Source organism: Phacochoerus africanus, chromosome 7 (genome assembly GCF_016906955.1).
Source record: "Phacochoerus africanus isolate WHEZ1 chromosome 7, ROS_Pafr_v1, whole genome shotgun sequence".
NCBI classification, from domain to species: Eukaryota; Metazoa; Chordata; class Mammalia; order Artiodactyla; family Suidae; genus Phacochoerus; species Phacochoerus africanus.
Window position 1 is genome coordinate 64,282,875 of NC_062550.1, and position 20,645 is coordinate 64,303,519.

Sequence of the window (20,645 nt, forward strand, 5' to 3'; positions counted from 1 at the left end):
TTCTCCTAAACTAAAAGTCTTTCTCTATCAGGGAATATGGGAATTTTAAACAAATGTCCATGATGTGGACATAAGAGGAAGTTTAAGAAAGGCTTTAGCTCAAGTAAAAGGCTATTTTCCAGTTGCAGAAAGAGAGTTCTCGCTCTTTCCTGCTGGGTGAGGTACCCTGGATTTCCACAGTTAAAAGCCATTGTGAAAAATCCTTTCCTGTGGTCAGGGAGAAATATTTTCCCTCCCACGCCTGTCTCTTACCAGAGACTCACTGTACAAGCTTGTTGTGGAGAGACTGTAAAAAGATGGGCAATTCACATATAACCAACATGGTTTCTAATGGAAAAAAAAAAAAAAAACACCATGCTAGACAAAACTGATGTTTAAAAAATCTGAGTGGGCAAGTCAAGTTATTGACAAGGGAATGTTTTATGACAGTGGTTAATTTAAATTTTGGGAAAGTGTCTAAGAAAGTAATTTTATGTTGTTTTAACTGCCCAAATGGAATTTTAAATGAAGGTCTGTAAAACCAGAGTTCTGTGGATATAATCACCAACAAGGAGAGGCCTAGTGTTCCTGTTTCATTGCTTGAAATTTATTGTGAGAAACAAATACACTGATTTTGGGTTCAGCAACAAAACAGGTAAGTAACATGAAAAACAGAAAGTTGCTTCTCTGCTTTATAGCAATGGTTCTAAAATAGAAGCAGCCTTGCTTCCTCGGGGGTCCTGGACAATGTTTGGAGACAATTTGCATTGTTACAGCTGGGGTGGGGGATGCTATGCGAATCTAGTGGGCAGAGACCAGGATGCCTTTAAAAATCTGACAATGCACAAAAGAACCACCTGTCCCCCCACCTCTGCATAAAGAATTATTTGGAGTTCCTGCTGTGGCTCAGTAGGTTAAGAACCTGACTAGCATCCATGAGGATGCAGGTTCGATCCCTGGCCTCAATCAGTGGGTTATGGACCTTGAGCTGTGGTGTAGGTCAAAGACGTGGCTCAGATCTGGCATTGCTGTGGCTGTGGTGTAGGCTGGCAGCCACAGCTCCGATTCGACCCCTAGCCTGGGAACCTCCATATGCCAAGCGGTGGAGCCCTAAAAAGGGGGAAAAAAAAAAGAGAAAAATTACTTGCCCAAATCTCAAGAGCATCAAGCTTGAGAAACCCTGCTTATAGAAGCACAGGTTTTACAACATGCAGGAGGCCTATCTGCAGCTTAGTTTTTTTCTATTTTTTTGTCCTCCTCAATTCTAGATCAGCCATTATCTAGAAGCAGAAAGCTGATAAATCCAGTGCAGCCAACCCTGTGTTCATACACAGAGGTGGATGGGTTTACCGTGGGCAATTGCTTGTGCTTGGCTGGGGCGGAGAAAAACAGAAGCCATCTGTGCACAGCGGTGGCACACTGGGAGAGGGAGAAGCCCAGGCGGAGGGTACCGATCCAAGCTCCCTGGCTTCACTGGGGCAGAAGAACCATGGCTGCAAACACGGCTAACCCTTTCCACCTCTGGCTTGCAGGAGGTGTGGAGCCGGGCTGGGAAGGGCTGGGATCAGCACTCATGCCTTCTAGCTGAAAGCAGGCCCCAGCTGGAGCCCAGGAAGAGCCTGCTGCCTCAGATGTGGGGGCAGCCTGGGAATTTGCATCCAGGGGCTGCTGTGTGACAGAAAAGCCTGGCCTGAAACGAACCGCGATTTCCAGTCGCCTCAAGCCTCCTCTATTATTTTCCACCTAGCTACTGTGCTGGTAGTGTTTTTTGGCTTTTGTTTTGTTTGTTTTTTAAAAAGGCTGCCCAGGAGTTCCAGTTGTGGCTCAGTGGTAAGGAACCTGACTAGCATCCATGAGGACACAGGTTCGATCCCTGGCCTGGCTCAGAGGGTTAAGGATTTGGCATTGCTGTGAGCTGTGGGGGAGGTCACAGACGCATCTCGGATCTGGTGGTGTTGTGGCTGTGGCGTAGGCTGACAGTTGTAGCTCCGACTCGACCCCTAGCCTGGGAACCTCCACATGCCGTGGGTATAGCCCACCCTCCCCTGAAAAAAAGACTGTCCTGAAACTTCTCTTTTAGGGCTCTTTGATTTCCCAGTCGTTCACAATGTAAATGAAGTGCAGTGACTTGGGCAGTGTGTGAGGTCAGGCCACCTGGGCTACCCCTGCTGGAGTGAAGGACTCTGCCCTTTCTGATGGTGTCACCCATCGCCTCCATATGTGGACAGCGGGCAAAGCTTCAGGAGGTGAGTCTCCAAGGAAATAAGGAAACTAGGGTTCTCAGAAGGGCTGCACGTGCAGCCCTGCATCCCTTGGAACAAACGCCCAGACCCAGGCCTTCTGGGTCAGTGCCCGTGCCCGCTCTGGTGGGCAGTGGTGCTGGCTGTACCTTCTGCGCTCTCCTCTCTGCAGCCCTGGAGCAGAGCAAAGAAAAATGAGCAGGGGCGCCCACACTTAGACATTACCCTGCAGGTGCTGTATATTTACATGCAAAGCTCTTTGCCACAGGTCCACCTGCTGCCCCAGGCCCCCCCCTCCCCCCGCCACTGGCTGTGGGTGAAGACCCTGAGCCGGGAGCCATAGCAGGGCTGGGTCTGGGGGCTATAGCGGAGAGTGTGGGAGGACAGAGCTCTGCTAGCTGCTTCTAAAGCCCCAAGCCCCTTTGGCTTATGCAGAGGGGGCCCCTATAACCCTGTCCTTTCTCTTCCCCAAACACAGCATTTACACGTGTGTGTGTGTGTGTGCAAGGGTGCACACACACATGTACATGCTCACACCTTATTCCAAAGGCCCAGGGACGAGACTGTCCTTATCATTTTAGTGTAAGCCACGTGGGCTTCTCCTTTACAACGCCTTTTCCCCCCTCAGGCCTGCTCCGGAGGCTCATTTAGAAAAGTCCATGTGCCTCACTTGAAACACTCTCCCCACAGATACCACAGGGGAGGAAGCAGAGATAGCAACGACAAGAGAGAGGGGTGCCGTGGGACTCCCCGATAAAGCCCCTGAGGATGAGCCTCCGTCTGCCAGCCCTGGAGTCTCCTCCGGCTTAGGTTCCTTCCTCTGAAGTCAGATGAGAGGCTCCCAGGCTTGCATTTCTGTGCATACAGGACTCATCCAGTCAATTAAGCCCAACCAAGAAAGTACACTGCTCTAGCCAGGTGACAGGTAAGCCACACGACTCTATCTCTTTGGTGATAGAATCTTTGTCTCCCTCCCTCTCTGCTTTTTTTTTTTTTTTTCTTTTTAGGGCTGCACCTGTGGCATATGGAGGTTCCCAGACTAGGGGATGAACTGGAGTTGCCGCTGGTGGCCTACACCACAGCCACAGCAATGCCAGATCTGTGCCTACACCATAGCTCACAGCAACGCTGGATCCTCAATCCCCTGAGTGAGGCCAAGGATCAAGCTAGCAACCTCATGGATACTAGCTGGGTTCATTTCTGCGGAGCCACAATAGGAACTCCTCTTTCTCTCACTTTCTCCCTCCCTCCCTTCTTTCACTGTAACTGTGGCATGTGGAAGTTCCCCGGGGCCAGGGATGGAACCTGTGTCGCAGCAATGCTGGCTCCTTAATCTGCTGCACCACATAGGAAATTCTGATGAGAATGTTTTTGTTACTGTTAAAAATGCAGCCTTGGGAGATAACACACATATACTAAAATGTCCCTTTAAGGAGCCGAAACAAGTGCCATCCGAGGGCTGGACATGGGGGTCACCGGAGCTGGGAGTGGGGATGGGATCATTCTAGTCTCACCTGCCGCAGAATCAGCTCACCAATGATACCCTCACAAACCATGAAGCCGTTCAAGTTTGCAAAGCAAATCAGGAGACTTAAGCAAAAGTTGTGAGCTAGGCGCAAGAAAAGAAATATTCTCAGAGTTCCCGTCGTGGCGCAGTGGTTAACGAATCCGACTAGGAACCATGAGGTTGCGGGTTCGGTCCCTGCCCTTGCTCAGTGGGTTAACAATCCGGCGTTGCCGTGAGCTGTGGTGTAGGTTGCAGACTCGGCTCGGATCCCGCGTTGCTATGGCTCTGGCGTAGGCCGGTGGCTACAGCTCCGATTGGACCCCTAGCCTGGGAACCTCCATATGCCGCGGGAGCGGCCCAAGAAATAGCAAAAAAAAAAAAAAAAAAAAGACAAAGAAATATTCTCTCTTTGCGTCGGTCACGGACTTTGAACAACCAGGTGTGTACAGACCTCTAAAGCCCCCACTTTTGTGCAGCAGATGAGGGGCCATGAAGGGATTATGAACCAGTGTGCCAAAGAATCTTGCCTCCTTAGCAGACTTTTGGATTAAGGCCAAGGAAGGGACTAGCAGACGGGAAGGCTCTGGCAACTCAGGTTTTAAGGGAATTGAAAAACTGGAAGCGACAGCCAAAATGACTTAAACTTTTTCGTTTAAAACGGAGCTGTGTCTAGATAAAAACCAAAGCAGGGCTTAGTTTGTCTGATCGCATAAAGTAAGAGCACTATTGCCTTAACCCTGCAAAGACACACCATCTGGCATTTAGAGATGCTAGGAACATGCCTGGCACAGAAGACACGTGATAATTTTTGAATAAATGCGTGAATGATTTAACGACATCGTCCAGGTATACCAAGCTACAATTTCGTTTCCTCAGCTGTATTTTATTTATGTTAATGATGGTGTTATAATTACTCTGGGCGGGTCGGCAAGCAGCCTGCAGTCTAGAACTTAGCTGCCTCCTTTTATCACTTGTCCCTGTTGCCTGCACACGTCTTAGGCTCCCCTCACTCTCTGAAGTGCAAGTAATTCCTTGAGCGAAGGGACAGTGTTTTCTACCTCTGCCTCCTGCGTTATGCCTATGAGTCCAAGCATTCTGAACACAAACGCAGCTCCGCAGAACAGGGAGCAAGTGGACCTTTTCTCTAAAAGGCCAGTGGGTAAATATTTGAGGCTCTGCTGGCCGTCCAATCTCGGCCGCACCTCAGCCCCGCCCCAAAGCAGCCACAGACAGTAGGACGTGAATGGGTGTGGCCATGTGACCATAAAACTTGATGTACAAAAACAGGCGGTGGCTGATTTGGCCCACAGGCCAGCGTTTCCAGTCCCTGGGTCCGAAGGAAACGAATGTGTTGGAAAGAATGCTGGATGAAGCTCCAGGCTGGACTCTTCATGGGCCTGAAGCTCAGTTGCTTCGTCTGTGAAAGACCTTTGTAGCTTTGAAATCGTGGAGTTCTAAGAATGATTTTCAATAAACACTGAAAACACAGCATCACCTGTGCTAAACTTCCAAGTACGATGCTCACTGCCTCTAACATTCTTTGGCTACAAGACACAGGCCAGCTAAGGTGGGCTGAGAAAATGTTAAAAGGTGACAGATGCTCGCCTATCCCCCTGCCGCCAAGCAACCCTTTCCTGAGGATACGAAGCAGAACACAGCACAGAAAGAAGCAACTTGCCCACCGTTGCACAGACCACTGACGAGTCAATAAACAACCAGAACCCACTCTGTCCTGTTTTAAATTCTCTGCCATAAACACCAGCCACTCCAACTTGTTAAACTCAATAACAGTCCTTTTTATACTTTGAAAACATAAGCGACACCTTTCAAAATCAGCTCCATGTGCTATTTCAATGGATCTAATTTGTGGTTTGTGTTCTGTCAACTACTTCCTAGATTTCCTTTATCGAATATTTTAGTTTTTCCACCAGGTAAATACCTATCATCACTTTGCATGGAATCTCTTTAATTGTATGACACCACCCAATTTTAGAGATATTAAAATATGAAAAAAGTTGATGAAATATGATGGATTTATTTATTTATTTATTTATTTATTTATTTGGGGCTGTACCAGGGGCACATGGAGGTTCCCAGACTAGGGGTCCTGGCAAGACCAGATCCTTAACCCACTGAGCGAGGCATCATCATGGATACTAGTCAGATTCGTGACCACTGAGCCCCAACAGGAACTCCAAAATATGGATTTTTAATGGACCTGGATTCTTAAGTTTACATTTCTATGTGAAATAGAACAAACACACCAGGCCTTTTCTTGCTCTGGAGTTTTCTCCATCTGGAATGACCTCTTTTCCTCTAGTCTCCGCTTGTCCACATCCGAAGCACTCATCTAGGCCCAACTAAAAGCCAGCCCCTCCATGAAGCCTTCCCAACACCCCTGCACTGACCTCCTACAGCACTTCACGGGGGTCCTCGGAAGATGGACTGCACTTGGAGCTAACTGTCTTCAGCTCTCTGACAACAAAGACAGTGTCTGACATCTCTGCGAACACCCCACCGCCGGGAGCGCAGCGCAGTGCCCTAAACACAGCAGGTATCCAGAGCCATACATCCAGGAGTCCCTGCACAAACTGTATCAGAACGGGTACCTTTTTAAGCCACATCCGTGATTAGTGTTCTTATGCATACCTCCGGCGACAGTCTTCTTCAGAGTGACATGCTGTGTGACACAGTGCAGCGCCTTTAGTGCTTTCTGTGCTCACGTGAAAGGCTGGAGGAACTAAGTTTTGCCATCTAGAAGCTGCTTTACAGGGATCTGAACAGCTTTTACAGAACTTGACATCGTACCTAAGAATCTTTCAGTGCATTGGACTCCACCACACGCAGCATCAGTTCTACAAGGATCTGAGTCATCCAGAAAGACACCAAAAGGGTCGGGGTGGAGACACAAGGGTATCCCACTTGAAACCAAGAAGCCTGCAATTGTGATGAGCTCTGTTCAGAGGGTTCCAGGGTCAAGACTAAATGTTATATCATGGACTCCCCAACCTCGTCTCATCCTTGAGAGGAAAAACAGTGCCTTTCGGTTACATTAGCAAATCTGGATTTGGTTAAATTAGGGAATACAGACATATGGAGATTATTAAACTTTTGACTATACCAATAGAATAGCACAATTTTAAGAGACTCGTGTTAAAAAAATGTACAGACGTAACAAACAAGGGAGAAAACAGCTCTACGTCTAAAACAATGAACTTAATATATGGGGCTTATCTCGGATGGCTAAAAAGTCTGCGGTGCAGACAGCATCACAGGGGAGGCGGACCAGCCAGACCATGATGAGAAAGGCAGATACTACAAGGGCAGCTCAGGAGACAGCAGCCAGCGGGGCAGCAAGGGCTGGTCTGTGGCCCTGTTACCCAGCCCTGTGTGACCTCTGCTTCTCTAGCGCTCAGCTTCCTCTGCGGTTTCCCCCATAAATGACCTTTCCATATAAAAGGAAGATGGCAACAAGCTGCCCTGAAGAGCTGTGCTGAGGATTAGAAACAAGTAGAAAGTATCGGACAGTGTCCAGCACTGCCATCCAGACCACGGAAGAAACAAGACAAGAAGGGTGTGGACAGACGAGAAGGAAAGCCCAAGACAGGTCATCTATGTTATTCCCAGGAATATACTGACCCCATCCTCTTTCTCCAATTATCTGGGGAAATTCACATGCTTTGCCTAATAAGCTCTTTGTTGCGTTATCCCCTGTTCTTTCTATTCATAGTTGTTTTTTTTTTTTTTTCTTCAATTACCAAAAAACCTTCCATGTGTGTAAGGGTAGACAGAACAATAATGTGAACGCCTGTGTACCCATCACCCAGACCTACAGCCATCGGCTCATGACTAACCTTATTTTAGGCTCGCCCCACCCATTTTTCACTCCCAACCCTGTGGGATGACTGTGAATCACATTCTAAGCATAGATCATTTCATTTTTCACAGGTTTTGAAGCCTATACATCACAGTTCTTGGCCATTTTCTTGATTCAATGTCCCTGATGTAAATTATTTAGAATGATAAAATCAAGATGACACTGGAGGTGCCCTGGGGGCTAAAGGAAATCTTAGAAACAAATGACTTAAAAAAGGGACAATGAGGAGTTCCCATCGTGGCTCAGTGGAAACGAATCTGACTAGTATCCAAGAGGATGCAGGTTCGATTCCCGGCCTCGCTCAGTGGGTTAAGGATCCGGCATTGCTGTGGTCTAGGTCGCAGATGCGGCTCAGATGTGGCGTGGCTGTGGTGTAGGTGGGCAGCTGTAGCTCCGATTCGACCCCTAGCCTGGGAACCTCCATATACCATGGGTGTGGCCCTAGGAAGATTGGAAAAAAAGGGGAGGGGGGAAGACAATGAGCCAAGGCAGAGGTAGTTAAAAGCAGCCTGCAGGACCTGGGTTGTCATGCTATTGTGAGCACTGCTCCATCCTTGGCTTCAGCGGGAGCTCTGTCCTGGGGCATGGTCTCAAGGATGAAGGGGTACATCTCACCTTTCCCTGAACAGTTCTGACCCCTCTCCTGTGTCCATGTCTCCCTCCCATGGTTGGCCCATAATCATCTTCAGCATTGAACTACCTCCCTTCCTCAGTTCTCCAGTCAAAAGGGTCCTTCTCTCTGCATTGCTTCCATGGCACTGAATCATCCCAGCACACAGTAGGTACTCGACAAATGCTTGTGCCTTGACTGAGCAGGGCAGAGGGCTTATTTCCTCTGCCTTATATCCCAGCGGTTTTCACACCTGTATCTCCCAGCAAATTTTAAATCCCTTGAAATAACTCTGTGAAACCAGCTCCACATTCCCTACTTTCTGATGTGTTTGTGCACAGTAGGTGCGCAAAAAAAAAAAGTCTCGTGAATGGAGAGGAGCTCTAGGAAAAGAGCTAACATTGCCAAGAGGTTACAGGATTTAGCTTCTGGAGAATGACTTCATGTAAATTATGGGCGGGCCAGCAAAAACACAATGTGGTGATTTTTTTTTTCACCGGTTTCCACTGGTTTCTCGTCTTAGGGAAGCAAATCTGGGCCTGTCGTCATAAAAGGAAAAGAATTCGGGAGTGGTTTCCTCTGCCCAATAGACCCAGCAACACCTGCCTCCAACACCCTCATCCTGCTTTTCTCTCCCACTCCCTCCCCAGGTGAAGGCTGCATGGAATTCCTGCTCATAGGATGGAATTACAGGCCTGAATCAAAGGTTCTTTATGCTGTGCCTGCTCATTAATTAGCCGCTGGAAACTTCGGGACAGGGCCATTAACATGCTCATAAACCTTTTATTTTCAATGTTTTCGCTCAGCCGCGATACCGATGTGACTCTCCTTGTAAGCTGGACGGAGGACACGTGTTTCTTAACACTTCTGAGGCTCATTAAGTCCTCCATCCCAGGGCCTCATTAACGAGCCCATTAGGGATTTCGCCTCCAGTAGGCAGAAGCCTCCACTTGCCCTCGCAGAGCCGTTGAGGGCGCCTAATTGCGACAGGGGGAGGCTGGCTGCCAGGCTCCGAGGAGAGCACGGGGCTGGCGGGTGGCAAGGGCAGCGCATGCTTACCTGCTATCCTCCCGATGGGCATGGCGTGTTCCTCAGGCGGGGAGACGGAGACCATGATGTGGTTCATATACGCCAGGTCTTCCCGATGGGAGAGGTTGATGGGTTTCCCTTCCCGGTGCAGCCCGTCCTCCGAGAGCCGGGACTGCTTGAAATCCACGGAGTGCCGGGGGTTCAGGATCAGGGGGTGCATGATGGGACTCGGCATCAGCTGGATCACCCGCGTGCTCTCCTGCCGGGGGCTGGAGGGCTTCTGGTGGGGCTCAGAGGACGGTGGGCAGTGATTATTCTCCATGGGAGACACTGACAGGGGGTAGGGCTCCTGGTGGTTGTTCTCCTGGTGGAGCCTCGGTCCCTGGGCCCTCTCGGCTGGGGAGAGGCGGCGGATCATGTTGTCCAGGGGGGACCGGAGTGGCCGCTGCTCAGGGTCCGGAGAAGGCCGGTGGTTTGTCGTGATGGGCGATCTGGAACGGTGCAACAGTTCAATGGTGGGAGGGTTGTGGTGTACGTTTTCCACCGACGGCCTCGGGGTCCTCTGGACACAGTTATCTGTGGAGCAGAGGGAAGGACAATCAGAGAACCGGCTGGACGGTCAGGAGAAGGACCTCACTGTGGTCCTAAAAGTGGCGACTGTGGAGGGCGATGGGAAGCAGGGGCACCATTCTTCCGAGGATTCGAGGTCTTTGTCACTGCTTCAAAAGTTAAAGTGCACATAGTTGAAATTCCTTTCCTGCTGCCAGAGAAGCTAAGAATACCTACAAACACTCCCAGTAATCACCTACCAGTGGCTTAGAAACACAAGGAAGCCGAACATTCATGATCTTTTTGTTGTTTGACTCTTCGATGTGGCTTTCAGGGTCCTTTAGGGTCTACCTCTAGTTGCTTTCACTGCTTTACCTTTTCATAACCCAGTTGGCAGAGTCTCTGCCTCCAGGAGTGGTTGGTATTAATGATAATAACAATGATAATAACGCAATGACTATATATCCTACAAGCTGGATTATATTGTTTAAAAGGGACAACATGCCTAAGGAGGAAATACTACTGCTACTTCTATTTCACAGGAGAGAAAATGGAAAGATAAAGAAGTTAAACAACTGGGAGTTCCCGGTGTGGCAGGGTGGTAACAAACCTGACTAGTATTCATGAGGATGTGGGTTTGATCCCTGGCTTCGCTCTGTAGGTTAAGGATCTGGCGTTGCTGTGAGCTGTGGTGTAGGTCACAGACTTGCCTTGGATCTGGTGTGGCTGTGGCTGTGCCTGGCAGCTGCAGCTCCGATTCAACCCCTGGCCCAGGAACTTCCATATGCTGTGGTGTGGCCCTAAAAAGGAAAAAAAAAAAAAAAAAAGTTGAGCAAGTTACCAACGTTACCCAGCCTCCAGTCAGATTCTAGAACCTATGTATCTATTATACTATCTGCCTTATTGCTATGTAGAAACTGGCAGGAAAGCCTCATCAAAACCTAGCCTGGAAACCTCCATATGCCATGGGTGCAGCTCTAAAACAAAAAAGCCAAACCTTGCTCTAAGCATGAACAATGGGCTGAATTTATAGAATGACAACCTTGTCCTTGAAAGAAGATTTAGGGTCACCTTCTATGCGCATGGTCCCTAAAAAGGGTCAGACAGGTAGTGTTAAGTGAGAAGGAGGAGGGATGGACAACCCTGACAATACCTCCACCCCATCCCCCCTGAACTTTCAGGCTGGAGACATCTGAGCCAGGACAACATCGGACATATATACAGGTCAGCAGCAGCAGTAGTTCCGTGGGCTGGACTGAAGGCAGGACCAGCACATACGTGGCTGCAGGAGTCTCTGCTAAGGGTCGGAAGAAAAGAAACCTGCCTTCAAGAATGGAGCTTTCTCCAGGGTACCATACTCATCTTGATGAGGCATCTCTGGAACACCTGTTCCCAGAGCTCTCCCACCTGAAAGGATGTGCATACTTGCAGGTCCCTGTTCTGGTCAAAGATTTGTCCATGGTTCTGAATAAAGCAAGTCATAGATATCTTCCTTATCCATCATGACGCTATCTAACAAAGAGCACATACAGGGGACCTGGGAGTCTGATAGGGTTAGAACACAGAGGCAAGGGAGGTGGTTTCTTAAAATTTTATACAGCGTTAATAGGAAAATGGGGGACTCCACTAGATCTCACCGATTATATGAGACCATGAACAAAAGAAATAGTGTTCATGAGCATTAAAAGAGCGTCTACTTGAAGGTAAAGGGCTTATTTTGTAACCACTGTATATAACATGCTGCCATGAATTTTAAAGCGCTTCACCACTGGAATAGCTATCAGTAGGAGTCTGGTTTAAGAAATGTCAGCATGTTTCTAAATGAAGGAGGTCTACACAGCTATAAAATGGAATGAGAAGTATCTCAAGATTCTGCTAAAGACTGGTCTCCAGGCTCTACGGTTAGATAACCAAAGCAGGAGGGGACAGATTGGGAATTTGGGATTAGCGGATACAAAGTATATATAGAATGGGTAAACAAGGTCCTACTGTAGAGCACAGGGATCTATATTCAGTATCCTGTGATAAACCACAATGGAAACAAATATGAAAAAGAATGCATATTGATGTCTAATTGAATCACTTTGCTGGGCTGCCGAAATTAACATTGAAAATCTACCACAATTGACCAAAATTCATTTTTTAAAAAGCTAAGCAAAGCAAGGTGAAGTATTTACAGTATGCAATCACTATGCTTACAAAGGAGAAGAGGATTCCAGTTAATGACAGAGTGGCTTGTATCAGACTTTCTTACATATAGAAATGATAGAACCTGGATAAAATATAGAAGTTAGGTGAGGGTACTGGAGAAAAATGAAGGGGACTTCACTCTTGAAAGAAGGGAACTGCCCAGAGTGAGAGCCAAATTTATACAGCTTTCACCCTGAGGGTCTGCACCAGTTCATGTAGCATGGGGCAGCTAGCAAATGAACAGAAAGCCGCTTGAGATGTCAGGGAGTAGAGTATAAAGCTGCCAAAAGGGTAAAAAAAAATTGAGAAAACAAATTCCATAAAGGAGGGAGCCTCAGAGGGAGTAGGTAAAGTTCTCTCAAATCCTTATCATGTGCTCCTGAACAACACATGTGCAGGGGGAACTCCAAAGAGCTCAGTGAAAGGCAATAGCTGTATTGTTTAAGATATGAGCAGAAATCTCAGATGCTGGCCACAGTACTGGAGATAGAGTTCAGAGTTTGACTTCTGGCAAGGAAGGCTCTGTAAACACCTCAGGGTGTTTATTACCCAAGAAGAGCCACACCTTAGGAGTAAGGACTATACTCTGGGACTAAGGGATTTGCTAGGGGCTAAAGGCAAAATGGAACTAGATCTTCCCTAACCAAATATAAGACGAAGCCTCCACAAATTCAAAGTGATTGGCTAGTCATTTACCTGTCTGCTAGCATTAGAATGAAAACTCTTCAGAGGAATATAACTTGACCCAGAATCTCTACAAAGTGTTATCTATAATATTCAGTATCCAATAAAGATTTTTTTATTTTTTATTTATTTATTTTTTGTCTTTTTGCTATTTCTTTGGGCTGCTCCCACAGCATATGGAGGTTCCCAGGCTAGGGGTTGAATCGGAGCTGTAGCCACCGGCCTACACCAGAGCCACAGCAATGCGGGATCCGAGCCTCGTCTGCAACCTACACCACAGCTCACGGCAACGCTGGATCGTTAACCCACTGAGCAAGGGCAGGGACCGAACCCGCAACCTCATGGTTCCTAGTCGGATTCGTTAACCACTGCGCCACGACGGGAACTCCCCCAATAAAGATTTTTTTAGACACATGAAGAAACAAAATTGTGACCCATATTCAAGGCAGTCAACAGAAATAGACTCTGAGATGTTGGCATGAGCAAAAAAGAACTTTAAAGTACTTGTTATAAATAAGTTCAAACACTTAAAATGATGGTCATAATAAGTGATAACAGAAGGAAACTATCAGAAAAAAAAATGGAAAGTATACAAAAAGATTTTATAACTGAAAAATACAGTACATGAAATGAAATATTGAACTGAATGGACTTAACAGCAGATTGGAAATGAGAAAAGAAAGGACTAGTAAATTTGAAAACAAATAATCAAAAACAAAGAAACAGATCGTCAGTGATCTATGGAATAATATTAAATGGTCTAAAAGAAATATAATTGGAGTTCAAGAAGGAGAAAACTTTTTTTTTTTTGGATAGAGGAGGGTTTTTTTATCCCCCCTACCTAATGCATATGTTTTAACTAAATTATTTTGAAGCAAATTAAAGATTTTAATATCCTGCCCCAAATACTTGTGTGCTCCTCTAAGAAAACATTTAAGATGATTTTCCTGCACAGTCATAGTAACATTGTTAAACAGGAGAAAACAAAGAATGGGGAAAAAAATTGAAGAAATAATGGCCAATTGTCCTCAAATTTGTAGCAACAACAACCGCAAATACACATACTGATCCAAGAAGCTCAGTAAATCCCATGCAAGATAAATACAGTGAAAGCTACATCCAGGCACACAGTCAAACTGCTAAAAACCAAAGATAAAGAGAAAATCTTGAAAGCAACCGGGGGCGGGGAGGTTATACCATATACAGGGGAAAAGTTATATTAACATGGCCACCTTCTTTCTTAAACAGCTAGCAAAGAGAGAGTGTGTGCAAGCATACGCACTAGAAAGATAGAAATGGAGACCTATAGATTAAAAAATACTTAAGAGGAGTTCCCACTGTGACTCAGTGGAAACTAACCTGACTAGTACCCATGAGGATGTGGGTTTGATCCCTGGCCCCGTTCAGTGGGTCAAGGATCTGGCATTGCTGTGGCTGTGGTGTAGGCTGGCAGCTGCAGCTCTGATTGCTACCTAGCCTGTGAGCTTCCATATGCTGAGGGTGTGGCCCTAAAAAGAAAAAAGAAAGACTTAAGAGACACATCACACCATCTGCAAAGTACAGACAGACTCTTGCTTGGATTGTGATTCAAATCAACTATAAAAACTCTCATGAGACTGTTGGAAAAATGTGCACATTCATAAAATAGCTGATCATACTGAGGCACTATTCGTTTTCAGGAGATGTGAAGGATCTCTGATTATAATTTTATAAAGGGATTTAAAGTACTCAACCTTGCAAGATACAGGTTGGGATGACAAGTACCAACTTCCTCACTTTAACCTCAGTGCAAGTAAATACTTACAGGGTACCGATTGGGCCCGTGGAATTAACTTATTTAATAGCTGCGATAATTAGTATGATAGACATGATCTGTGATCTCTCCAGGATGAGGCACGTTTTCTTTTCAGAGCTAATATGGATCCATTCTGCCCTCCACAAAAATGAATTTATCTTTTGTCCATGGTTCACGTCTCATTTGTCACCGAATATGATCACGGGAAGCCTTATTTAAGACAGTTGCATTTTGAAGTTTCATACATTTTCTTCTAAATGCCATTTACAGAACGTCTCCCTTTCATTAAGCTTATTCAGGTTTAGAAACACTCAAGGATGATGAAGGCGATGTATTTCAAAATCCTATTTCCCGAATCCATTTCCTGTCTTACAAATTTCCAAATGGACACAGGCGGTGGCCAGTCGTCTGGTTACCTGCAGGCTTTCTTTGATGTCCTGGGTTTCAAGGCTCAGTGGATGGGTGTGCACTCAGGACAAGCCTTAGGAAGTCGGGGAGGGCTGCGAGAGGAAGAACTTTCATGCTAAGGGGAAAAGAGGAACTGATGTAATGTCCTGGAGAAATTTCACTCTCTGTTCCTGCCTAGATTTTGGGAACAATGACGGAGGGAGATAGTGCTCTGGACAATCCAGCTCAGATCTTACTTCTGACTCAGGATCTGGGCAGGAACAGGACTCGGAGGAGCTTGATTTATTTATTTCTCGGCAGACACCACTGAAAGAGGAAGTACTTGATGAAGCTGATAACATTAATGGCAGAGAACTGGATCTAAGGGTATTTAATTCCAGGCTCCTGGTGGTCTGGGCACAACCACTGTCAAGGCCGAAAGGTCTGCCTTGAGCCCTTCCAAGCTTTGTTTCAGGTTGCAAAGCACGTGCCCACGTTTGGAGTGGATTCTGACGTTGCTGCCCTGCTGCCTCTGTTATTATAAGTTGGCAGCGGGGCATGGAAACTTATGAGACCAGAGGCGGCAGGCAGAGAAGCTCCGGACACAGGAAGTGCACTGAGAGGACAGTGGGTGCATTAAATCCCCCAGATGTAGGAGTCTTCTGTCTAAAACAAGAATTTTTTTTTTTTTTTTTTGGTCCGGCCTTGATGTCTGGGTTTGTTCTTGGTGAACGGCCCAGCTGGAAAACTGGGAAATAATCCACATTGCCCTTTGTCTGAAGGTCTTGATATGGGAGAGAAACACACAAGGAAGAGAGAGGAAAAGCCGCAAGTAATCGGTCAGTGGGAAGACCCAGGTCTGGTTGGGACCTCATTCTGGCTTAAAGTACTTTCTGATCCCAAACCCTTCTCTCTGTAGACCTCTTTTAGATACAAACCAGCCCTTCTTCTCACTACCAAAGAGCCCCCCCATAAATTCGGACTGTGAATGTGATGGTCACAAAAAAGGGCTGATTTCTTTTCTCAGCTTCTTTTCTCATTAGAAAAGTGTCTCCAAAATTCATCCACATTTGACCCAATTGGAGTTCCCGTTGTGGCAGAGCAGACAAATCTGACTAGTATCCATGAGGATGTGGGTTCGATCCCTGGCCTTGCTCAGTGGGTCGGAGATCTGGTGTTGCCATGAGCTATGGTGTAGGTCACAGATGTGGCTCAGATCCTGCATTGCTGTGGCTGGGGTGTAGGCCGGCAGCTGCAGCTCTGATTCCACTCCTAACCTGAGAACTTCTCTTTGCCACAGGTGCAGCCCTAAATAGTCAAAAGCAAAAAAAAAAAAATTTTTTTTGGACCCAATTTAATCACAATATATAATGATTAACTAGCAGACCCTAAAAAACAAAACTCTGCCTTTGGTTAAAGTCTTGGGGTTTGACTAGGAAATTTCCAGGGCAGAGCACAGGCTAAGATCAAGTTTCTCTCACACCCCAGGATCACATTTCCCCATTCATGCTTTCTCTAAGCCCATGGATGATGATAAGAGAAGTTAGGGAGATGAAAGAGGTGGGGGGGGGGAGCAGGTAATTCTCACTCATCATCCTCAGTGATCCATATGCCCCCCCCCCCAACACCAAAGAGACCATTTCCCAGACAGTTTAGTAGGAACAATGAATGATATAAAGACCTATACAAAAATGAAAGGCTCGAGGCTTTTTTTTTTTTTTTTTGCTTTTTAGGTCCGCACCTGCAGCATATGGAGGTTCCTAGGCTAGGGGTCAAATTGGAGCTGTAGCTGCTGGTCTACACCACAGCTCACGGCAACGTCAGATCCTTAACCCACTTAGCAAGGCCAGTGATCGAACCCGAAACCTCATGGATGCTAGTCGGATTCATTAACCGATGAGCCAAAACGGAACTCCTGCTCCAAGTTTTGAGATGGAATTCAAAACAGATTTCATATACATACTCGGGTTCTGTCACCCCCTGGTACGACTTGTGTCCCCCCCACTCCAAAATCTATATGTTAACGCCCCCCTCCCACCTCAGAATGTCATCTTATTTAGAAAAAGGATCACTGCAGATGTCATTAGGGAAGATAAGGTCATGATGGCGCAGGGTGGGCTCTGGTCTGGCTGTGCCTGTAGTGAAAAGGCGACCTTGGACACAGACACACACACACACCACGTGATTGGAAGGGAACCTTTTGCCACAGTCATTACGATCTAAAAGGAGGCAAAGAACTTGCAGTGATGCAGACTGTGTGTGGCGTAATGTGTTTGATGCAGAATCTGGAAAAGAGTACGGATAGGTGGTTCTTGCCCTCAAGGGTCTCATGGTCGAGTGGAGAAGGCAGACACATCAACATGCAACACGAAGCTACAGGTGCTGAATGAAGAGCACACAGAGGGTAAACCACGTGAGATCTACAAGCCAAGGATGGCCAGCAAACCACTGGGAAGCAGGCAGAGAGACAGCATGGACTTTTTCCCCTCACAGCCTCGGAAGGCACTGATCCTGCCCATACATTGGGGTGGGACTTCCAGCCTCCAGCTCTGTGAGATAATGCATGTCTTCAAGCCACCCAATCTGCGGCAACCCCGACGCGGCCCTACTACTGCCCTTCCAAGAGGTTGAGCCAAGACTTTCGGCTAACCCTTTGCCTGCCCATTTCAGTGTTTCCAGCTCACTGAATTCCCTTGTAGGGCCTGAGATGGAAACTGCCCTCGTTCGGCATGTATGATTCACAGACGTCTGAGGTCATAAACAATAAATCCTATGGAAGCTCCCAGAATTTTATAAGCATTTGGTGAAAGGGGCGACATGGAACAGAACAGGTGACCTGCGGGGACGCTGAAGCCTAATCTTCATCCCTGTGGGTGGGATGGCCTCCAATGAGCCACCTCTGTTGGTGGTCCAGGGCTAAGGGTGTGGGTGGGTCTACACCAGCCACAGGTGAGGTTTCTGTTCCTGGCTGGATGCTAGCTCTGTTCATCACAGAGGCTGTAGAGGGGTCTCCCCCAGTCTCAAGAAATTCCCACACAAGAAGAGAATGAAGAAGTCAAGGGATCAGGTTTCAGATGAGCCCGTTAGCCCTTTGGAGGTAAACCCTGAGAAGCATTCACAGGGAGGGGGCCAGGGCAGCGCAAAGATAAGGCAGAGGCGTGTGGAGAGGGGACAGAGCGAGAGGACGAGATGGAGATGACATGACATCAGCTGAGGGCTTCCTTCTCTGGAGGGTGAACTTAAATGGCCTCCGGCCCCCATATCTCAAAGGAACCAAATGGCATTTCCTGAGGGGTAAGAGAAAGTTTCTTGAAGACTTCCTGGTTACCTCAGGGGGAATTATTCATGTGGATGGGGGATCTCCTGTCCCCCAAACTTATGGCTCAATTGAGCAAGCTAGTCCCTGGGCTAAGGGTGGGCGCCACCAACTAGAGGAGGTGGCTGCGGGTGGGAAGCCGAATGGGTCCTCCTGGAAGGAGGCTGATGATCCTGCCTGGTGTCTTCACATGGTCCCAACACAACCAAACGCTGCACCGGGCGCCAGGGTCAGAGGATGAAAAGGTCGTGCTGCCCTAGACCCTGATGTCCAGGAGGCCAAGCAGGGAGAAGGGGCCCTGGAGAGGAAAGGCGGCGAGAGAAGAGGGGAGGGAGGCCTGGTGTGGGGGGCAGGGTTGACTAGTACCTGCAGGCTCTGCTGCCAACGGGACAATGGGAAGTTTTTGAGGGACCTCTTCACCTCCTGCCAGATTCAAGAGGCACAAAAGGCTTAGAGTTCTGAAGGGCGAGAGGAGATTAAGTGTGAGCCATATTAACAGAATGGTTCCAAACGGGCGTGGAGAACCCACCAGGTGCCAGGTACTGCAGGTACGACAAAGTAAGGCACTGCCCGTGTTCAAAGCAGGCTGTGTCCTGAATCACGGTTGGAATTTTATTTATTATTTATTTATTTATTTATTTATTTATTTATTTATTTATTTATTTTTTTGAGGGCTGCACCCGCGGGTCCAATTGGAGCTGTAGCCACTGGCCTACACCACAGCCACAGCCACACCAGGTCCTAGCCACATCTGTGACCTACATCACAGCTCACGGCAATGCTGGATCCTCAACCAACTGAGCGAGGCCAGGGATGGAACCTGCGTCCTCATGGTTACTAGCCAGATTCGTTTCAGCTGTGCCATGATGGGAACTCCCTATTTACTTTTTAAATATTAATTTATTAACAATACTGTGAGGTTTTTTTTTTTTTTTTTTTGTATCCAGTGGCATATAGAAGTTCACAGGCCAGGGATGGAACCCAGGCCATGGCTGTAACCAGAGCCACAGCAGTGACAATGCCAATCCTTAACTCACTAAGCCACAAGGGAACTCTAAGATTGGCACTTTAAATGTATTCTCCCACAGAAATAATGCTACCGATGGTGCCTGTTTAATCCATGAAGAAGTCCTAGGATAATGGCCTGGGTAATCAACAGGCCTCTCCTATGTCCAGATGCATAAATCTGGTGTTTGCACAAAGCATGTGCTGTTGCAATAAAAGGAATGGTTAAGAAAACTGGAATTGGAGGTAGGCAAACACCATCAAATACACAATGATGTGAATCAACCTAATAGTACTGAATTGTACACCTAAAAACGGTTATGATGGTAACTGTCATGTGTATTTTATTACAATTCAACTTTTTTAAGCTTAAAAAAAAAGGAGTTCCCGCTGTGGTGCAGTGGGTTAAGAACTTGACTGCAGCAGCTCACTGCAGAAGTGCAGGATCAATCCCCTGCCCGGTGCAGTGGGTTAAGGGATCTGGTGTTGTTGTGGTGTAGGTTGTAGCTACAGCTCCGATTCGACCCCTGGCCCAGGAACTTTCATATGCTGTGGGTGCAGCCATAGAAAGAAAAGAAAAAACCCAATGAAATAGTGGTAAGAATAGCAAATAATAATAATCGTGGTAGCATTTATCAAGTGCTTGCTGTGGAAGAGATGCTGTTCTGAGGGCATTCATTTCCTGTATCAACTTGACCCTCTTGCACGGATCATGTCCACCAGGCGCTGCTATTTTCATTCTTTCACAGACGCAAATGGAGACACAGGAAGTTAAAGAATTTGCCTGAAAAGTCACACAGCTGGTGATTTGAGCCCAGGTGGTCTGGATCCAGGGCTCTCTGGCTCCACCTGCCTCACATGCTTAACACATAGAGCAAAGATGTTAAACCCGTCACAAACACGATTCCAGAAAGCCGAGAAAATCGGGATGGTTTTTTCAACAACCGATAATAGGATGTGGCCAGAGCCGCTGAAAGCCTAATCTACTTGGTGCCTGCTCAGCACAGCCCTGGGTGGGGGGCGATGCAGCTCTCAGGGTGCCCCCACTCGAGGGGCTGGCCGAGCGGGATGAGCGCCTGCACCTCTGCCCTCAGAGGCCAGAGCCTGACTCAGAACCCACACTTCTCCCAGGCTGGCAGATGTTCGTCCTGCTTAAATCCACTCATCCTGAGGCAATCAGTGATCCAAATGGGTCAATTCAGTCCACTTTAGTATGACTTTTTCTTTCTTTTTTTTGTCTTTTTGGGCCGCTTCCACGGCATATGGAGGCTCCCAGGCTAGGGGTCTAATCAGAGCTGTAGCCACTGGACTACACCACGGCCACAGCAACGTGGGATCCGAGCCGCGTCTGCGACCCACACCACAGCGCATGGCAACGCCGGATCCTTAACCCACTGAGCAAGACCAGGGATTGAACCTGCAACCTCGTGGTTCCTAGTCGGATTTGTCAACCACTTCGCCATGACAGGAACTCCTA

General features: G+C 47.3%; 1 protein-coding gene across 4 annotated transcripts in view; it reads right to left on the reverse strand.

Moving 5' to 3' along the window:
* ETV6 (ETS variant transcription factor 6) overlaps positions 1-20,645 on the reverse strand; it is a 251,284-nt gene that overhangs the window by 11,255 nt on the left and 219,384 nt on the right. For all 4 annotated transcript variants that reach the window (XM_047787530.1, XM_047787531.1, XM_047787532.1 and 1 more), the window contains one exon: positions 9,273-9,818. In XM_047787530.1, coding sequence (XP_047643486.1) covers positions 9,273-9,818 — 546 coding nt within the window. The remainder of the gene's footprint in view (positions 1-9,272; positions 9,819-20,645) is intronic.